General features: G+C 38.1%; 1 protein-coding gene across 1 annotated transcript in view; it reads left to right on the forward strand.

Moving 5' to 3' along the window:
* Positions 1 to 4,317: 4,317 nt before the first annotated feature.
* MMP16 (matrix metallopeptidase 16) overlaps positions 4,318 to 13,541 on the forward strand; it is a gene marked incomplete at its 3' end in the record, with an annotated part of 341,610 nt that continues 332,386 nt past the window's right edge. The window contains exon 1 of the mRNA XM_079902241.1: positions 4,318 to 4,462. Within this exon, the coding sequence (XP_079758367.1) occupies positions 4,331 to 4,462 (132 nt within the window). The 5' untranslated portion in view covers positions 4,318 to 4,330. The remainder of the gene's footprint in view (positions 4,463 to 13,541) is intronic.

A 13,541-nucleotide genomic window follows, 5' to 3' on the forward strand; every position in this document is an offset into this window, starting at 1 on the left:
TACCTCCAATATTATTTTAGGTAGTTATTATTATTCACACATCCCAGCATCCCACTCAACTGCTCACTTTTAAGTATCTGTCATTTGCTTCTTGTGAGTTATATCATTTGCTTCCTCAGACCCTTTCTCTCCTATGTAATAGTCTATTGAATTGCTATTAACCTTCACCAGGGGCAATTATTCCTTTCTTCTGACTTTCTTATTCATTTTTTCGTCTCTTTTGGATTCTCTGTTCTCCATTCACATGTAATTCCGAGATTGTTCATTAGTTTTGTGAAATTGTGAGAAGAAAGAATTTGAGAGAAAGCACAGTGAGAGCCAAGAGCTGGGAGGAAAAATTTCATTAACATTAAAAGGAATGGTGATATTCTATATCTTGACTTACTGTGGATAGGAAAACAAGTCCTTCTCCAAGAAGATCACCAACTAAGAAGCTAACACTAGTAAGATATGAGAATAGAAACTTCTTCATAATTCTACCCTTTAAAAGATAATCCTGTTTAACAGATGAGAAATGAAATAACAAATTCACCTGATAAAGGAAGTGATTACATTTCCATAGGTACCCAGCTGAGTCCACATGGAGAATTGTTATATCAGGCATATCGTACTAGCACAGATACAAGGTCTACAAAGAGCATAGATATTAAATGCTTAATGGAACATATGAAGGGAAAAATATAAGAACTTCTACATGGTAACTATTTCCACAGAACTAGCAAGTATACAAAAAGGTAGTGATAATTCAATCATCTCCTCCTAAGAAAATTTTTAAGATAAAGTCTAAAGCCTGAAACGTACTTAAGACTCTGATTTGACCTCTACATATCCATGCAACTTCTGACCTTGACCTTCCTTTATAACACCTTGGCCTCCAGCCCTGACAAACCATTTGTAGTTCTCCAGATCTTGTGTTTATACCTCCGTTGCACACAGGTCTGAAGTATCCTTCCTTCTTTTAACTGCCTATTAATTTTTTACTTTTTCTTCAAGATACCCTTTGAGAACCACTACTTTTGTGATGTATTGTCCAAGGACCTCAGGGAAAATCAACTATTTCTTCCACCTTGTTCTATATCATCTTGCATACATAATTACCTGAGTCCTTACAACATTGCTATAATTATTATATGTCTGTCTCAGTATTTTATTTCTGTATTCTGGAACTTTGAATATTCATTCATTTCAGTATATTCATTTATATATTCATTGCTCATTGAATGCTCACTAATGAATTTTTTAAAGTTTGTAAAAAATGTTATGATTACTAATCACTAATTTGAGATTATCTTTTGAATTTAGGATTCCCTACTTTCATTTCCCTTACGATGGGTCTCCAAGGACACCTCACTAGTACAGGCCCTTACAGTTTCACAGCTGGACTTAAACACTGTTTTAACTCTCTTTGAGCCCAGTCTTCCCCATGGCCAATTTTATGCATAATTTTGAAGATAATCTTCAGTAGATACCTATTCTTATATAAAATGTTTTAGCAATCATTGTTCACCTATTTAACTGAATGTTAACTAAATATTTCATTGCCGGCCCTTCCCCATATCTTGCCTTCCATAAATACCCTGTTAATGTATCTCTCTGTTCTGAGCTCAGCTATTTTCTTTGACAAACAGGTTGCTTGCAGTGAGAAATCCCTCCTTGTTGATAGGTCAGCAGCATTTAACTTGCATTCCACTTCCTTGATAAAGTCTTCTAATATTCTGGCTCATTTAGCAAGGACTTCACCATTTAGAACTGTTTTCTCATGTAAATCTTGTGTAAGTTTGTTTTACCTCCCTCCCTTCAATGCTATCTCCAGGATGAGTAAAACAACATTTTTTTTCCCCTGTATCTCTTCCCACTAAAATTTTGTACTTTGCTAGATATAATATATACATAAAAATAATTCTTAATTTATTAACAAATATTTCCCACCACATTTTGTTACTCTATATTGACATATAACACCTTGTACCTTCTATATAATGATCTTGCTTTCATGTTGCCTTCTAATTGTTTCAGGTACATAAATCAACTCAATCTACGGGTTATACAACTGTTAAGAGCAGAAACAGATTTCTATATGGAAAGTCAGTGGAGTGTATTGGGAAATGCACCGAAGTGGGAGTCAGAAAACTCAGGTCTTAATTCTGCCACTTGAATGATCTGCTGGAAAGTTATCTTTTATTACCATCGTTTTATCCACGTGTGAGATGAAAACAAAATCCTCAGGGATGTTTGTGAAAATTAAATGAGATACTATGTGTGGAAACATTCTGCAAACTATAATATGCTATACAGTATAAGGTATTTCTTATGTCTTCAAAATTCTTGTGGACAGGACATGCTGTGCACAAAACAGACTGTCAGGAAAGTCTCCCTGAGAGACTTGAGTCAAATTGGGTGGGTCATATTTCCTACAGTTTTTAAAGCATTAGTCAAAAAGTCCCATTCCTCAGCTTTATTACAGTCCAATGCAATTTTTGGCAAGATGTGTTTCAACATTTTCCATCTGCATGACCTCTTGTAGCTCTACTTCTTGCTTTACCAATTCACCCATGAAATTTGCTTTGTCAATTCTCTCTTCCACCTCACCGAGGTAGCTGCCATACCTGGAACAGTCTTTATTCTCAGCCTTGCCTACATTTCTTTCCAGTGGGCTCCTCTTCCCCTCTGCTGGTTGCCAAGGAGAAGCACGTTTATTGGCACGGCCCCCAAACAGATGCTTGCCTGTCTCCCTTCCCCCTTTCTCTTTCAGCCAAACCATCACCTGCCAAGGGCTGGTGGTTGCTGCCACCCCAGTCCACTGCCTCACACTGCTGCGGCTCGAGTCCTTTTTGGCAGCCTCTACCGAAGTTCCCCTGCCAGCAGCCTCCCCCTCTTGACTGCAGCTCTCCTCGCTCCCGCCAGTCTCTCCCCCGCTTGGTCTGCGCGCAGCCTCTTCCTCCCGCCCTAGCCAGCTGCTTTACTCGCCTTTCTTCAGGCTGCTCCCTCTCCTTTCCTCCCCAGCCCTTCCCCAAGCTCCCACAGCGCGATCCTTTCAGGCGCCCCCGCCCTCTCTGGCCCGGTGTTTTGTTAACACCCGGACCACCTCTCCGGGGTCCCAGTGTGTACCTGTTTCCACCAGACAGAACATCTTTGGGAAGTGAGCATTTTCCTCGTGCTTTGTATTTGACTAGATTTCCCTCACGCCCCCACCCTTTGCCATCCCCGCGAGCCCAAAAGGCGGGATGTTATGATGGTAGAGAGAATTCAGGGAGACAACAGGCCACATACTTGGTTGGTGGGCCCCAACAAAGTTTTGGACGCTCAGGACTTGCCAGCTCAGGCTTTTTAAACTTGGCCTGCTGGCAACAGACCCGAACCCCCAAGCAGCGCACAGTGACCTAGGCGCTCCCTCAGATTCCCAGCGTTTTTTCGACTGAGGACGACGGTCGCCCACCGGGACCAGGCCTGGGCAGCTCCCCAGCCCATACCGGGGTCCGCAGCCTGAGCCCCAGCCAGTCCCCGGCAGGAGAGGGGCGCACTTGTTTCTAGGTGCTCGGCGGAAGGTGGGCGAGACGAAAGAATGGAGCCGCCCAGGTTCTTGCGTGCTTGTCTCGAGGATAAGGGGTGGGTGGTATATTAAACACGACGTCTCAATTCAGGGCCCTTCTCCCGGGCTGTCTACTTTCAGTGCGCGGTACAGTGGCAGTTCCCCTTTACCAGCCGTCTCCTTTAAGAAGCGCGCGCGTGCGAGTCGGGTTGTGTGTGTTCGTGTGCAGATGTGTGTGTGTGTGTGTGTGCGCGTGTGCGTGTGTGTGCGCGCGCGCGCGCGCCGAGGGCCCAAGAGTCAGGCAGACCCCGGGAAGGAGGAGTTATGTAGATTACGGATGAACGTTCTGGAGGGGAGCGAGGAGAGGAGGGAAGGAGAAGCAGAGACGAGAGAGCGAGGAGCGGCCGAGGCCCTTCCCGCAGAAGCAGGAGGCGGTAGCGGCGGAGGAGGAGTGGGCGGTGGAGGAGGAGGAGGACGCACCCTCTGGAGGCGGCGGCGGCTGCTGCGGCTGCGACTCGGTTCTTTGAGCCGGAACCGCCGGTGAACTTGGGCGCCACGTTCCCGGCCGCGGGCCCACGAGGATGGTGAATGCGAGCTGCTGCTGACTCTACCTCAGCCGCTGCTTCTCTGGGGGCTGCCGAGCGCGGGGGCCCTCTGTCTCCTCCCCTTGCCGGGCTGTGGGTGAACCTGCAGGCTCCTTACCCACCCGGAGGACTTTTGAAAGGAAACCAGGGAGGGAGGGAAAGGGAGAGAGGGAGAAAACGAAGGGGAGCTCGTCCATCCATTGAAGCACAGTTCACTATGATCTTACTCACATTCAGCACTGGAAGACGGTTGGATTTCGTGCATCATTCGGGGGTATTTTACTTGCAAACCTTGCTTTGGATTTTATGTGCTACCGTCTGCGGAACGGAGCAGTATTTCAATGTGGAGGTAAGAGTACGAGGGCTTTCTTCCTTCCCCCTTGCCTGGGCTGCTCCCTGAAACATATCGTTCGCTCGTCAGATCCTTGTAGCTCACAGCAGCCAGGGTCTCAACACATTGTTTCCCTTCCAGCCGCCAAGACCCGTGTTGAGTTTCCCTGTCTTAGGTGATGGATGCGCGTGAGACTGAGAATCCGTTATCCCCAGCAGCACAAAGCACCGTGCTGCGCGCTCAAAGACACAATTGTAGCCGATCCATGCTTCTTATCAAGGAAAGAGGCGAAGACCTAGAAGACCTACATATAGCAAACGTGTAGTTTCATAAAAGCAGTTTGAGTTTATAATAAATAAACTGCTCGGGAAACACAGAATTCATTGCTTGGCATAATGTGCTGCCTTGGTATTGTTCCTGAAATCTTTTTCCCTGTGTTTTGTGCCTAACAAAGGAGGTTAAAATCAAAGAATCTAGAGGAGAGCGTGGGAATACTTGATATGTTTAATAACATTACTTTGTGATAAAACACTTGACTAGACAGAGTCTTTTACTCATTTAGACATAACTTAATACAGTGTAACTAGATCTGGCTTCACAGAGGACATGAAATCCATCTCTTGAAGTGTTTTCGCTTCCCCTCCCCCGCCAATTGAAAATAAATGTGGCCCAATGTAATAGTTCTGAGGTGTGTCTTACAATTTGATTTCACACTCTCATGGCAAAACATAGAGGATTTAGACTGTCATTTGCTTTACTTTGATAGCTTTGGGAACAGACAGACACAAAGCAAAAGGGAACTTAAGGATAACGACTTGTCAGACCTCTGCCAAAGTACTTTTCCTGTCATCAACTCAGCACTAAAGCCAGTAACATGCAATAAATCAATGGAAGCTTGTATACACCTGGGTTCTAACCAGTTTATCACCTACACGGTGGAGTACAAAGACAATAAGAGGGTCTTAGTAAAATATACTCCTTTTGGTTAGATCTTCTGTCACCTCAAAAGAATTATGATTAAGTCTCTGAAGAATAATGTGATTTTTTCCCCTATATTGTTGATTCTTTAAAGCTTATTTTCATTTTGTTGGGTGTGTGTGTTTACACAACAGCAGAACCTGTTGCACAGTATTTGAATGTGTTTCATGTAACAGATTTATATACAAAGTGTGCATAATAAATGCCATATGTGAGGGCATATTCTGAATATAATTCTCTGTTGTATAAACTGTTCTTAGGACTACATGTAATAAGTGATGGTTAATAGAGAAACAAAATATTTGAAAAAGTAAGAACCATTATCAAGAATTAAGTTTACAGATATTAAGTATGATTATATTACACCCAAACCCTAATTCAAACCAAAACTGTTTAACCCTTTGAAAAATACAACTTTGTTTTTCTGAATAAAAGAGATGGAAAGGTAAATCTGGTAAGTCCAGACTTTTCTTGGTTGCAAATTTGAACTGTTGGAATTGCATGCCACAGATGGATTTTTGTTTCTAATGTTTAAATCAAGAGATAATTTAATGTGGAAATGAAAAAAAGTAAGCAGTTCATAGACTAGAGGAATGAAAGTGGCAAGCTGTTATTTATAAGGTTATAAACAGAAGGGCCTATTGCTTCAGATTGGTGGTGGTGGTGATGGTGGTGAGATGGGGTGTGGGGGAGGTGTTAAAAGTAGGGGCTAGTTTTATCTTGCTCAATCTGAAGAGGGAGGGAGAGCCTGGATTCATGGCCACCTGCTTTAGGAAAGTCTTAGATTTGCTTTCAGAGATTATTGGGATAACATAAGTGTATTGATGATCATTAGCTTTCCTTTTTGAGCCTAAATAAAATGTGCGTGTATTTCTTCATAGTTTGAATCCCTCAATCAGTTCAATAAGATATTATGGGAGAAAAAGTTATGATTTTGCTAAAAAAAATTTTATTTTGAATTTCTGTAATTTCTGTTCTTTCTTCAAGATACATTTTAAAAATTGTTCATGGAAAAAAGAGGGGTTTTTTTCCTTCCTTTTTTAGAGTATTTAACTTATTCCATCCATATTTATTACACAATGCAAAGATTTAATTATGAAAGATAAGAGGCATGTGCCATCTGAGACCTTAAAAAGGGTATTTGATACAAAGGAGATTTTCTAATTATTTAAAGTAGATTATGTTTCAGAGTTTGTATTATTCCCAAATAGCATTTTTTAAGCATTTGAACATATCCTTAGTTGGGTTTATATACTTATTTGTGTGTCATGATAACCTCCTTTTTTTAAAATCATAAGAATAGCTGCTAGGTAATTCAGCATACTATAAAGAACACGGATGACAGGATATTTTGTGACATGAATTTCTGCCTGATTCACTTTTATTAGATGTTTCTTTTTGGTAGGAAACAGTAATGGGAAGAATAGTCCATCACATCTTCAGAAAAGGCATTTATATTGTGTTGCACATTCTGATTGCAAAACATAAACTGAGACTGCTTCATTTGACTGATTCTTAAAGACAGTCTTAAAATAAACAGTAATGGTATCAATCATGCATGAAGCTCATATGATCACAATTTTTTTTTCTAGCAAGCGCACTAAGTTATTATAGTTGGAATGAAGCTTCTAAGAGATGCTTTTTATGCTGACAACTGAGATTACAATGCTTTATTCCTCGCTGAGCTTCACAATTGGTGGGACCCCTATACTTTTAATTTCTACAATTTAATGTTTAAAAACCTGTGTTCCCTCCCCATCTAGGTGGGAGGGAGTTGGGTAGAGGTATTCATGTTAACTCTTTCCTGTCTGATTTTGAAAGTATAAATATTTGAAATTTTTAAATTTTAGAGCAGGAGATATTTGTTAATATGCTGATGAAAGCCTATTACAGAGAAAGAGTGCATTTTGTTTGTTTGTTTTTGTATTTAAGAAGCAAAAAGGAACATCTCTTACAGCTAAGAAGGGTAAGACACTACCAGAAGCAGTACTATGGAAGAGATTCAATAAATTCCCCTCCTTATATATTTCTGGTAGAACACTGTTTAATGCTAAAATTTCACTATACATTTGTTTAAAGATTTTTGTATATCACTGGATCCATTTATTGGAGTGCGCCTTTCAGTGTGTAATCATTAGCATGATGCAAAGGAGGTACATTGCTAATATTAACTAAAACTCAAAGACTGCTGTCATTGGACAGCAGTCTGAATCAGACGTGTTCATTGGTCAGAAGAAGCTAAATTGTTAGCAGAGAATCATGATTTAATCTGTACGCTCTAAAAAGTCATTTTGTGGCTAAAATAATTTTCATGTTGTAGTGGGGATTCTCATGATCCTGAGACTCCTTTATTTATTTATTTTTTTAACACTGCAAACACTTTTGTCATGAAATTAAGATAGAATATAGTTCATAATCAATAACTTTCATCATCAACTTTCATAGTTTGTCAAGTGTTAAATATTTATGTGAACATGTTCTTTATTTTTTTAAACAATAGCACACATTTCTAGTGAGAAAAATTATTTTAAGCCAATTTAATGGTAAAATAAAAGCATGTGATACTCTGAATGATGCACATATCAAAGCATGAGAAGAATGACTTGGTGACAAAAAGAACTTGATAAAACAAAAATTGATTTTGTTCCTTTCTTTGTTAAAGAAAGAAGAGAGATTCTAGATTTCTGAAGGCTGTTTTATGACAAATACTATGAATTGTGAGTGTAACCCTCCTACATTTTTCTTGCAGTGTTTAACTGATTTAGTATTTATTCACCTTTGTCAGGTTTATCTGAATCTACCTAAAAGTTCAGTTTCCTTGGATTAGCTTTGTACTGCATATCATCTTAGCAGGAATTAGTGGTGAGACATTTCAGAGATAAAAAAAATATATTTTACAGATTTTAAAATGTCAGATGTTGGGATCTTTTCTCATATCTCTTATTTTCTACTTGCTTAAATAATCAACATGCATTATTTTATTTGCTCATGGAAGGATGGTGACAACGTGATCTGGTCAATCTCCTTGAGTAAGGGATTCTGACTACATCCCATAATTCTCCATGGTAGCAGTTTTATACTGGTCAATAGCAGGGGCTGCATAACTGATTCACAAAGGTTTTTAACCTGCAGCAACATTCCATGCTTTAGAATCCCAAGTTTGCTGGCCATTCAGAATATCAAAAGAACCAAGAACTCTGACAAAGAGGCCAGAAGACTCACTAGGCCTCAGGTTCTTCAGTTTCTCCTGTGTGTTCCACCTTAACTGTGCCTTTCTCTGTTCAGAATTGCTTGGTCAGGTTGCCCAAATCTAGGGTTATTCATGAAATCCTTACTATTGAGCCTATACCAGTGAGGTAGATTGTCTCATACTACCCCTGAGAAATCCACAGAAAATAACCATCCAAGTCCATCCCTTTGTACAGCTGGGTTTTCGCTTTCAGTCTCTTCATCCCTATCAAGTAAGAATAGAGTTGGGTTCAATAACAGCTTTTTAATCTCTAGAGTCAGGTGAAAAGTGATAGATCTGGGCTTCCCTGGTGGCGCAGTGGTTGAGAGCCCGCCTGCCGATGCAGAGGACGCAGGTTCGTGTCCCGGTCTGGGAAGATCCCACATGCCGCGGAGCGGCTGAGCCCGCGAGTCATGGCCGCTGAGCCTGTGCGTCCGGAGCCTGTGCTCCGCAACGGGAGAGGCCACAACAGTGAGAGGCCCGCGTACCACACACACACACACACAAAGTGATAGATCTAAAGTTTATACCTATTTCAGGTTATTAACATGAGAAAATTTTAATGCACTTGTTAAGTGGTATAATTATTTTCTCTTATGTTGGATTAATCAATTGTTTTATGTAAATTTATTTTTCTGCCTGACCTACCCCAAGGTACTACTCAAAATGTATCTGATCAGAATATTTGGTAAATGACCAACTGAAATTATTTCTGGACCAAAAAAGGACATTGAACATTTAAATCAATTAGTTAAATTTGTTGAGTGTCAAAAGACAAAGACTGATTTCACTGTGCACCTTCAGGAGCTTTCTGACCCTTCAGCATATATATTTCAAATTGAGAAAGTCATTTTTCATGTTACTTTCCATCACAATTCATTTTAAATATCTGTGAATGTAATTATATTCATCAAATAATTTTTTATTGTGGTATAGTATAGTGATTAAGAGCACGTATTCTGATTACTCATCCATAAAAAAGAATGAAATGATGCCATTTGCACCAACATGGATGGACCTAGAAATTATCGTACTAAGTGAAATAAATCACAGAGAAAGACAAATATCATATGGTATCACTTATATATGGAATCTAAAAAATGATACAAATGAACTTATTTACAAAACAGAAACAGACTCACAGACATAGAAAATAAATTTATCATTACCAAAAGGGAAAGGAAGGGGAAGGGATAAATTAGGAGTCTGATATTAATAGATACTACTATATATAAAATAGATAAACAACAAGGACCTACTGTATAGCACAGGGAACTATATTTGATATCTTGTAATAACCTATAATGGAAAAGAATCTGAAATGGAATATATATATATATATATATATATATATATATATATATGCATATAAAATTGAATCACTTTGCTGCATACCAGAAACTAACACAACATTGTAAATCAACTATACTTAAATTAAAAAAAAAAAAAGAGCTCATATTTTGTCACCAGATTGCCTGGATTTTAATCCCAGCCCTTTTACTTGCAACTTAATTGTTAAGTCAATAACAGGCAAGATAACCTCTGTGAGCCTCAGTGTACATATCTGTAAAATGGAGATACTAACAGTACTTGTCTCATAGGGGTTCTGATGATTAAATAAATACATGTATATCATATTAGGTAGATAGATAGTGGATAGACAGCAACATGCCTTCTCATAGTTAAATACTCCATACTATTTAGATATTGTTAGTAAAAATAAATGCTGATTCAAAGGTATAATAGCATCTAATTACAGAAAGTCTATCAGGTTAGGATATGCCAGCTGGTCTAGGAAGATTTTATTTTAATACTTTTAAAATTTTACAAAATGTAATACACTAAAGTCAACCAAGCTAACATCAGTACATTTTCTTCCCGTGGGTTTTTCTTAGTTTAGTTCAGGAATGTGATTTTCACATTTTGCCTCATCATCTGTTACTATCATAGAATGTCAAGTTCAGCTGACACCTTCTTTTATAAGACTGAATTTGCTGAAATCTGTTTATCTTTTCTTCTAATACCATGGAAAAGAAATAGACCTTTATGATTCAATGGGCCTGTTTATTTTAACTGGCTCAATGCCCAAGTGCTTCCTATTCACATTAGGAGTAGGATTTGATATATAACTTAGACCAGCTCAATGTTATACCCCAAATTCAGACCATAAACATCTTTTTTTCTTTTAGTTAATAGGGGAAGGAGGAGGATGGGCAGAAAAAGATATTAAAGTGGTTTATTCAATGACAAAGAAGTTTAAAATAAAATAACTTGTGCATGTAACATTGGGAATAGAAGATAGCTAGCAATATAGTATAATGTAGCCCTAGGACAGAGGGTCAAGGGACGTGGCCTTTAACTTTGGTTCTTATACTAACATAGCCTTGATCTTCGGCAAAAAGACAATTGAACTAACCTGTCACTAAGGCCATTTCCAAATTTGAAGTTCTATTGTATGAACCTCCAAGCTTTAATTTATATAGCCAAAAGGGGAAAATGTACATATTTATCCTGTAAATTTTGGGGCAACTGGCTAACAAATGTTCAGATTTTTTCTTTCTGAAGTGCCTATCATGAAGAAATACAGAATGTGCAACTTAAATCTAACATTTGTTATCTTCTGTAGTGACACAGGGTGTTCCATTTTGGAAACTATCCTAGCCTTCTGCTGAGTAGTAAAAACACTGGCAGCAAATTATATGTAATTTTAAAATCAATTTTTTGCCAAGGTAGCAAACTTTAAAAATTTAATGTTAAAAACATGGCTTGATGTTATTTTGAAAAATACGTGTCATCTACAAGTGGTACTTCAATCATAGAAAGGCAAGTTGGAATGAAATCAAAATAGTTTTTTGGGGGAGGGTCTCAAAATTCAAATCCATCTATATCTATATATAAAAAATATACACATATTTTGTAGTGAAATGAAGTACTTATACTGTATATTCCTTTTGCCCACTGTGGAAAATAATTTTGGCGCCTGGCTCTTTGAGGGTTATTTTTGTTCTTCACAACACATTTGATTTTGAACGTGAAAAATCAGACTGCATTTGTTTTATGAAATATGCAGCTTATGCAAACAGCAAAAATATTCCAGGTTAAAAGGATAAACTACTAAGTTAAAATATGTGACACTCAACTTTTTTCTTTTGCCTTCTTTCCTTGGGAAAGTCATTTATAGATTTTGAGGTTATTCATGTAATCATATTTGATTGTTGCTTCCTATAATTTAGCACTCTGAATAGATGTTCTTTGTCTTAGTGTCTCACCACTACCATTTGGCATTGTGCATCCTTGGGTTTGGATCAGTGGAATATCTTGAGGAGCCACATAACAAGTTTAGGCAAGAGAGTAAGAGTAATCCCACGATAGGCTCCTAACCTTTGATTGTGACCTGTGGGTGTAGTATATAAAAGGAGGCTAGAGGGAGCAATTGAGCTGTTTAAAGATTCCAATGGTAGAACTTGGTTTAAAAATCAAGGCCAGTAGGTGCAATTAGATGTCTTAAAATGAATCATAGCCAATCATAGAGAGCTTAAGGAAATCAATGAACTATTCACGATTTAATGTGTGACTTAGGTTTACTAATAGCCATTTGGTACCGGTTATTACATATTTGATGAACTAAGAAGGAAATGAACACTTCTGGAGGAGTTTGGGAGGAGTTCTGGGCATGACAATATGACAAAGATTGTTACAATGTAGGACAGCTTTATATCTCCTTACACTATATATCGTAGTAACTGTAGATGCTTTTGGTATTCTCATTTTAACTAAAATGAAATAATTGTAGTCTTACAGATCAGAGTGGGATAAATCTAATTTGATTATGCCTTTTAGATATATAGCAAAAATCCACTTTTAAATGCTTGTCAGACTGTTATTTTATTTTTTAATGTTTACCAGGGTAATTTACTGAATAAATATTTTTTGATGAAAACACGTTTTAAAATATAGGTTTTACCTCTTTATCTTTTAAAAAAATATGTAAGAAATAAGCCACAAAAGTGTGAAATAGTGCTTTACCTTTAATAGGAACCTCAAATATGTTTTCAGTTGACCAGATTGTTATATAAGTGGAGATTAAAAAGGGAGCAGTCACTAATACATTAGGGAGTGCTGACATTTAATTAAGATATTATAATCCACTTACAAGCATCATTCAGATTTTTTAAAGTTTTTAATCTAGTCAATTAAGTGAAATATGGATATATGAAGTAAGCCATGGCCCCACAGACAGATATTCTCAGGAGAGATAGTCCTTAGAGTGATGTATTCAAATGACCAAATAAACTACTCAATGGGATGGAATTTTACAGTATTTGTTTTAGTCATGCTCAAGTTATGGGGGAATAAACTGCCATTGTTTTAAGGAAGCTGGATACTTTTATGAACTTTATTTCATGTCCCCAAATTGCATGCACCTGAGGTGATGTCAGTGGACTACAGGCCTGTGCCTCTGCAGGTGCTGATGCAGTCAGACCCTAAGTGACATCAGTGGAAGCATTTTTTCCATGGGAACTTTTCACTGTTGAATTCATACCATGTGTTAATAGTTTCTCATTGTTTATAGCGATTAGAAATTTGAATTTGTTTTAGGTTTCTAATGTCTGTGTATTCATTCTCCCTTTAAACAATTGCAAGCCAGTTCCTTCTTGTAGCCCTACTTTTTCTTCTAGTTGAACTCTTGAGGGACTTTGTATTCTAGATATATTACAGGACACCAGGCTTGGAAATTGCGTAAAATTTTACAAGAAGCTACATTTTTTACTCTTCCCTCTTTCATTGTGAATAAGGCAGAATAAATTCAAAGAACTTCCAGAGTCAAATGTACACTCAATGATTTATATGAAATTGATAACCAGCTTACAAATACTCCCAGTTACAGAT

Source organism: Stenella coeruleoalba (assembly GCF_951394435.1).
Source record: "Stenella coeruleoalba genome assembly, chromosome: 17".
NCBI classification, from domain to species: Eukaryota; Metazoa; Chordata; class Mammalia; order Artiodactyla; family Delphinidae; genus Stenella; species Stenella coeruleoalba.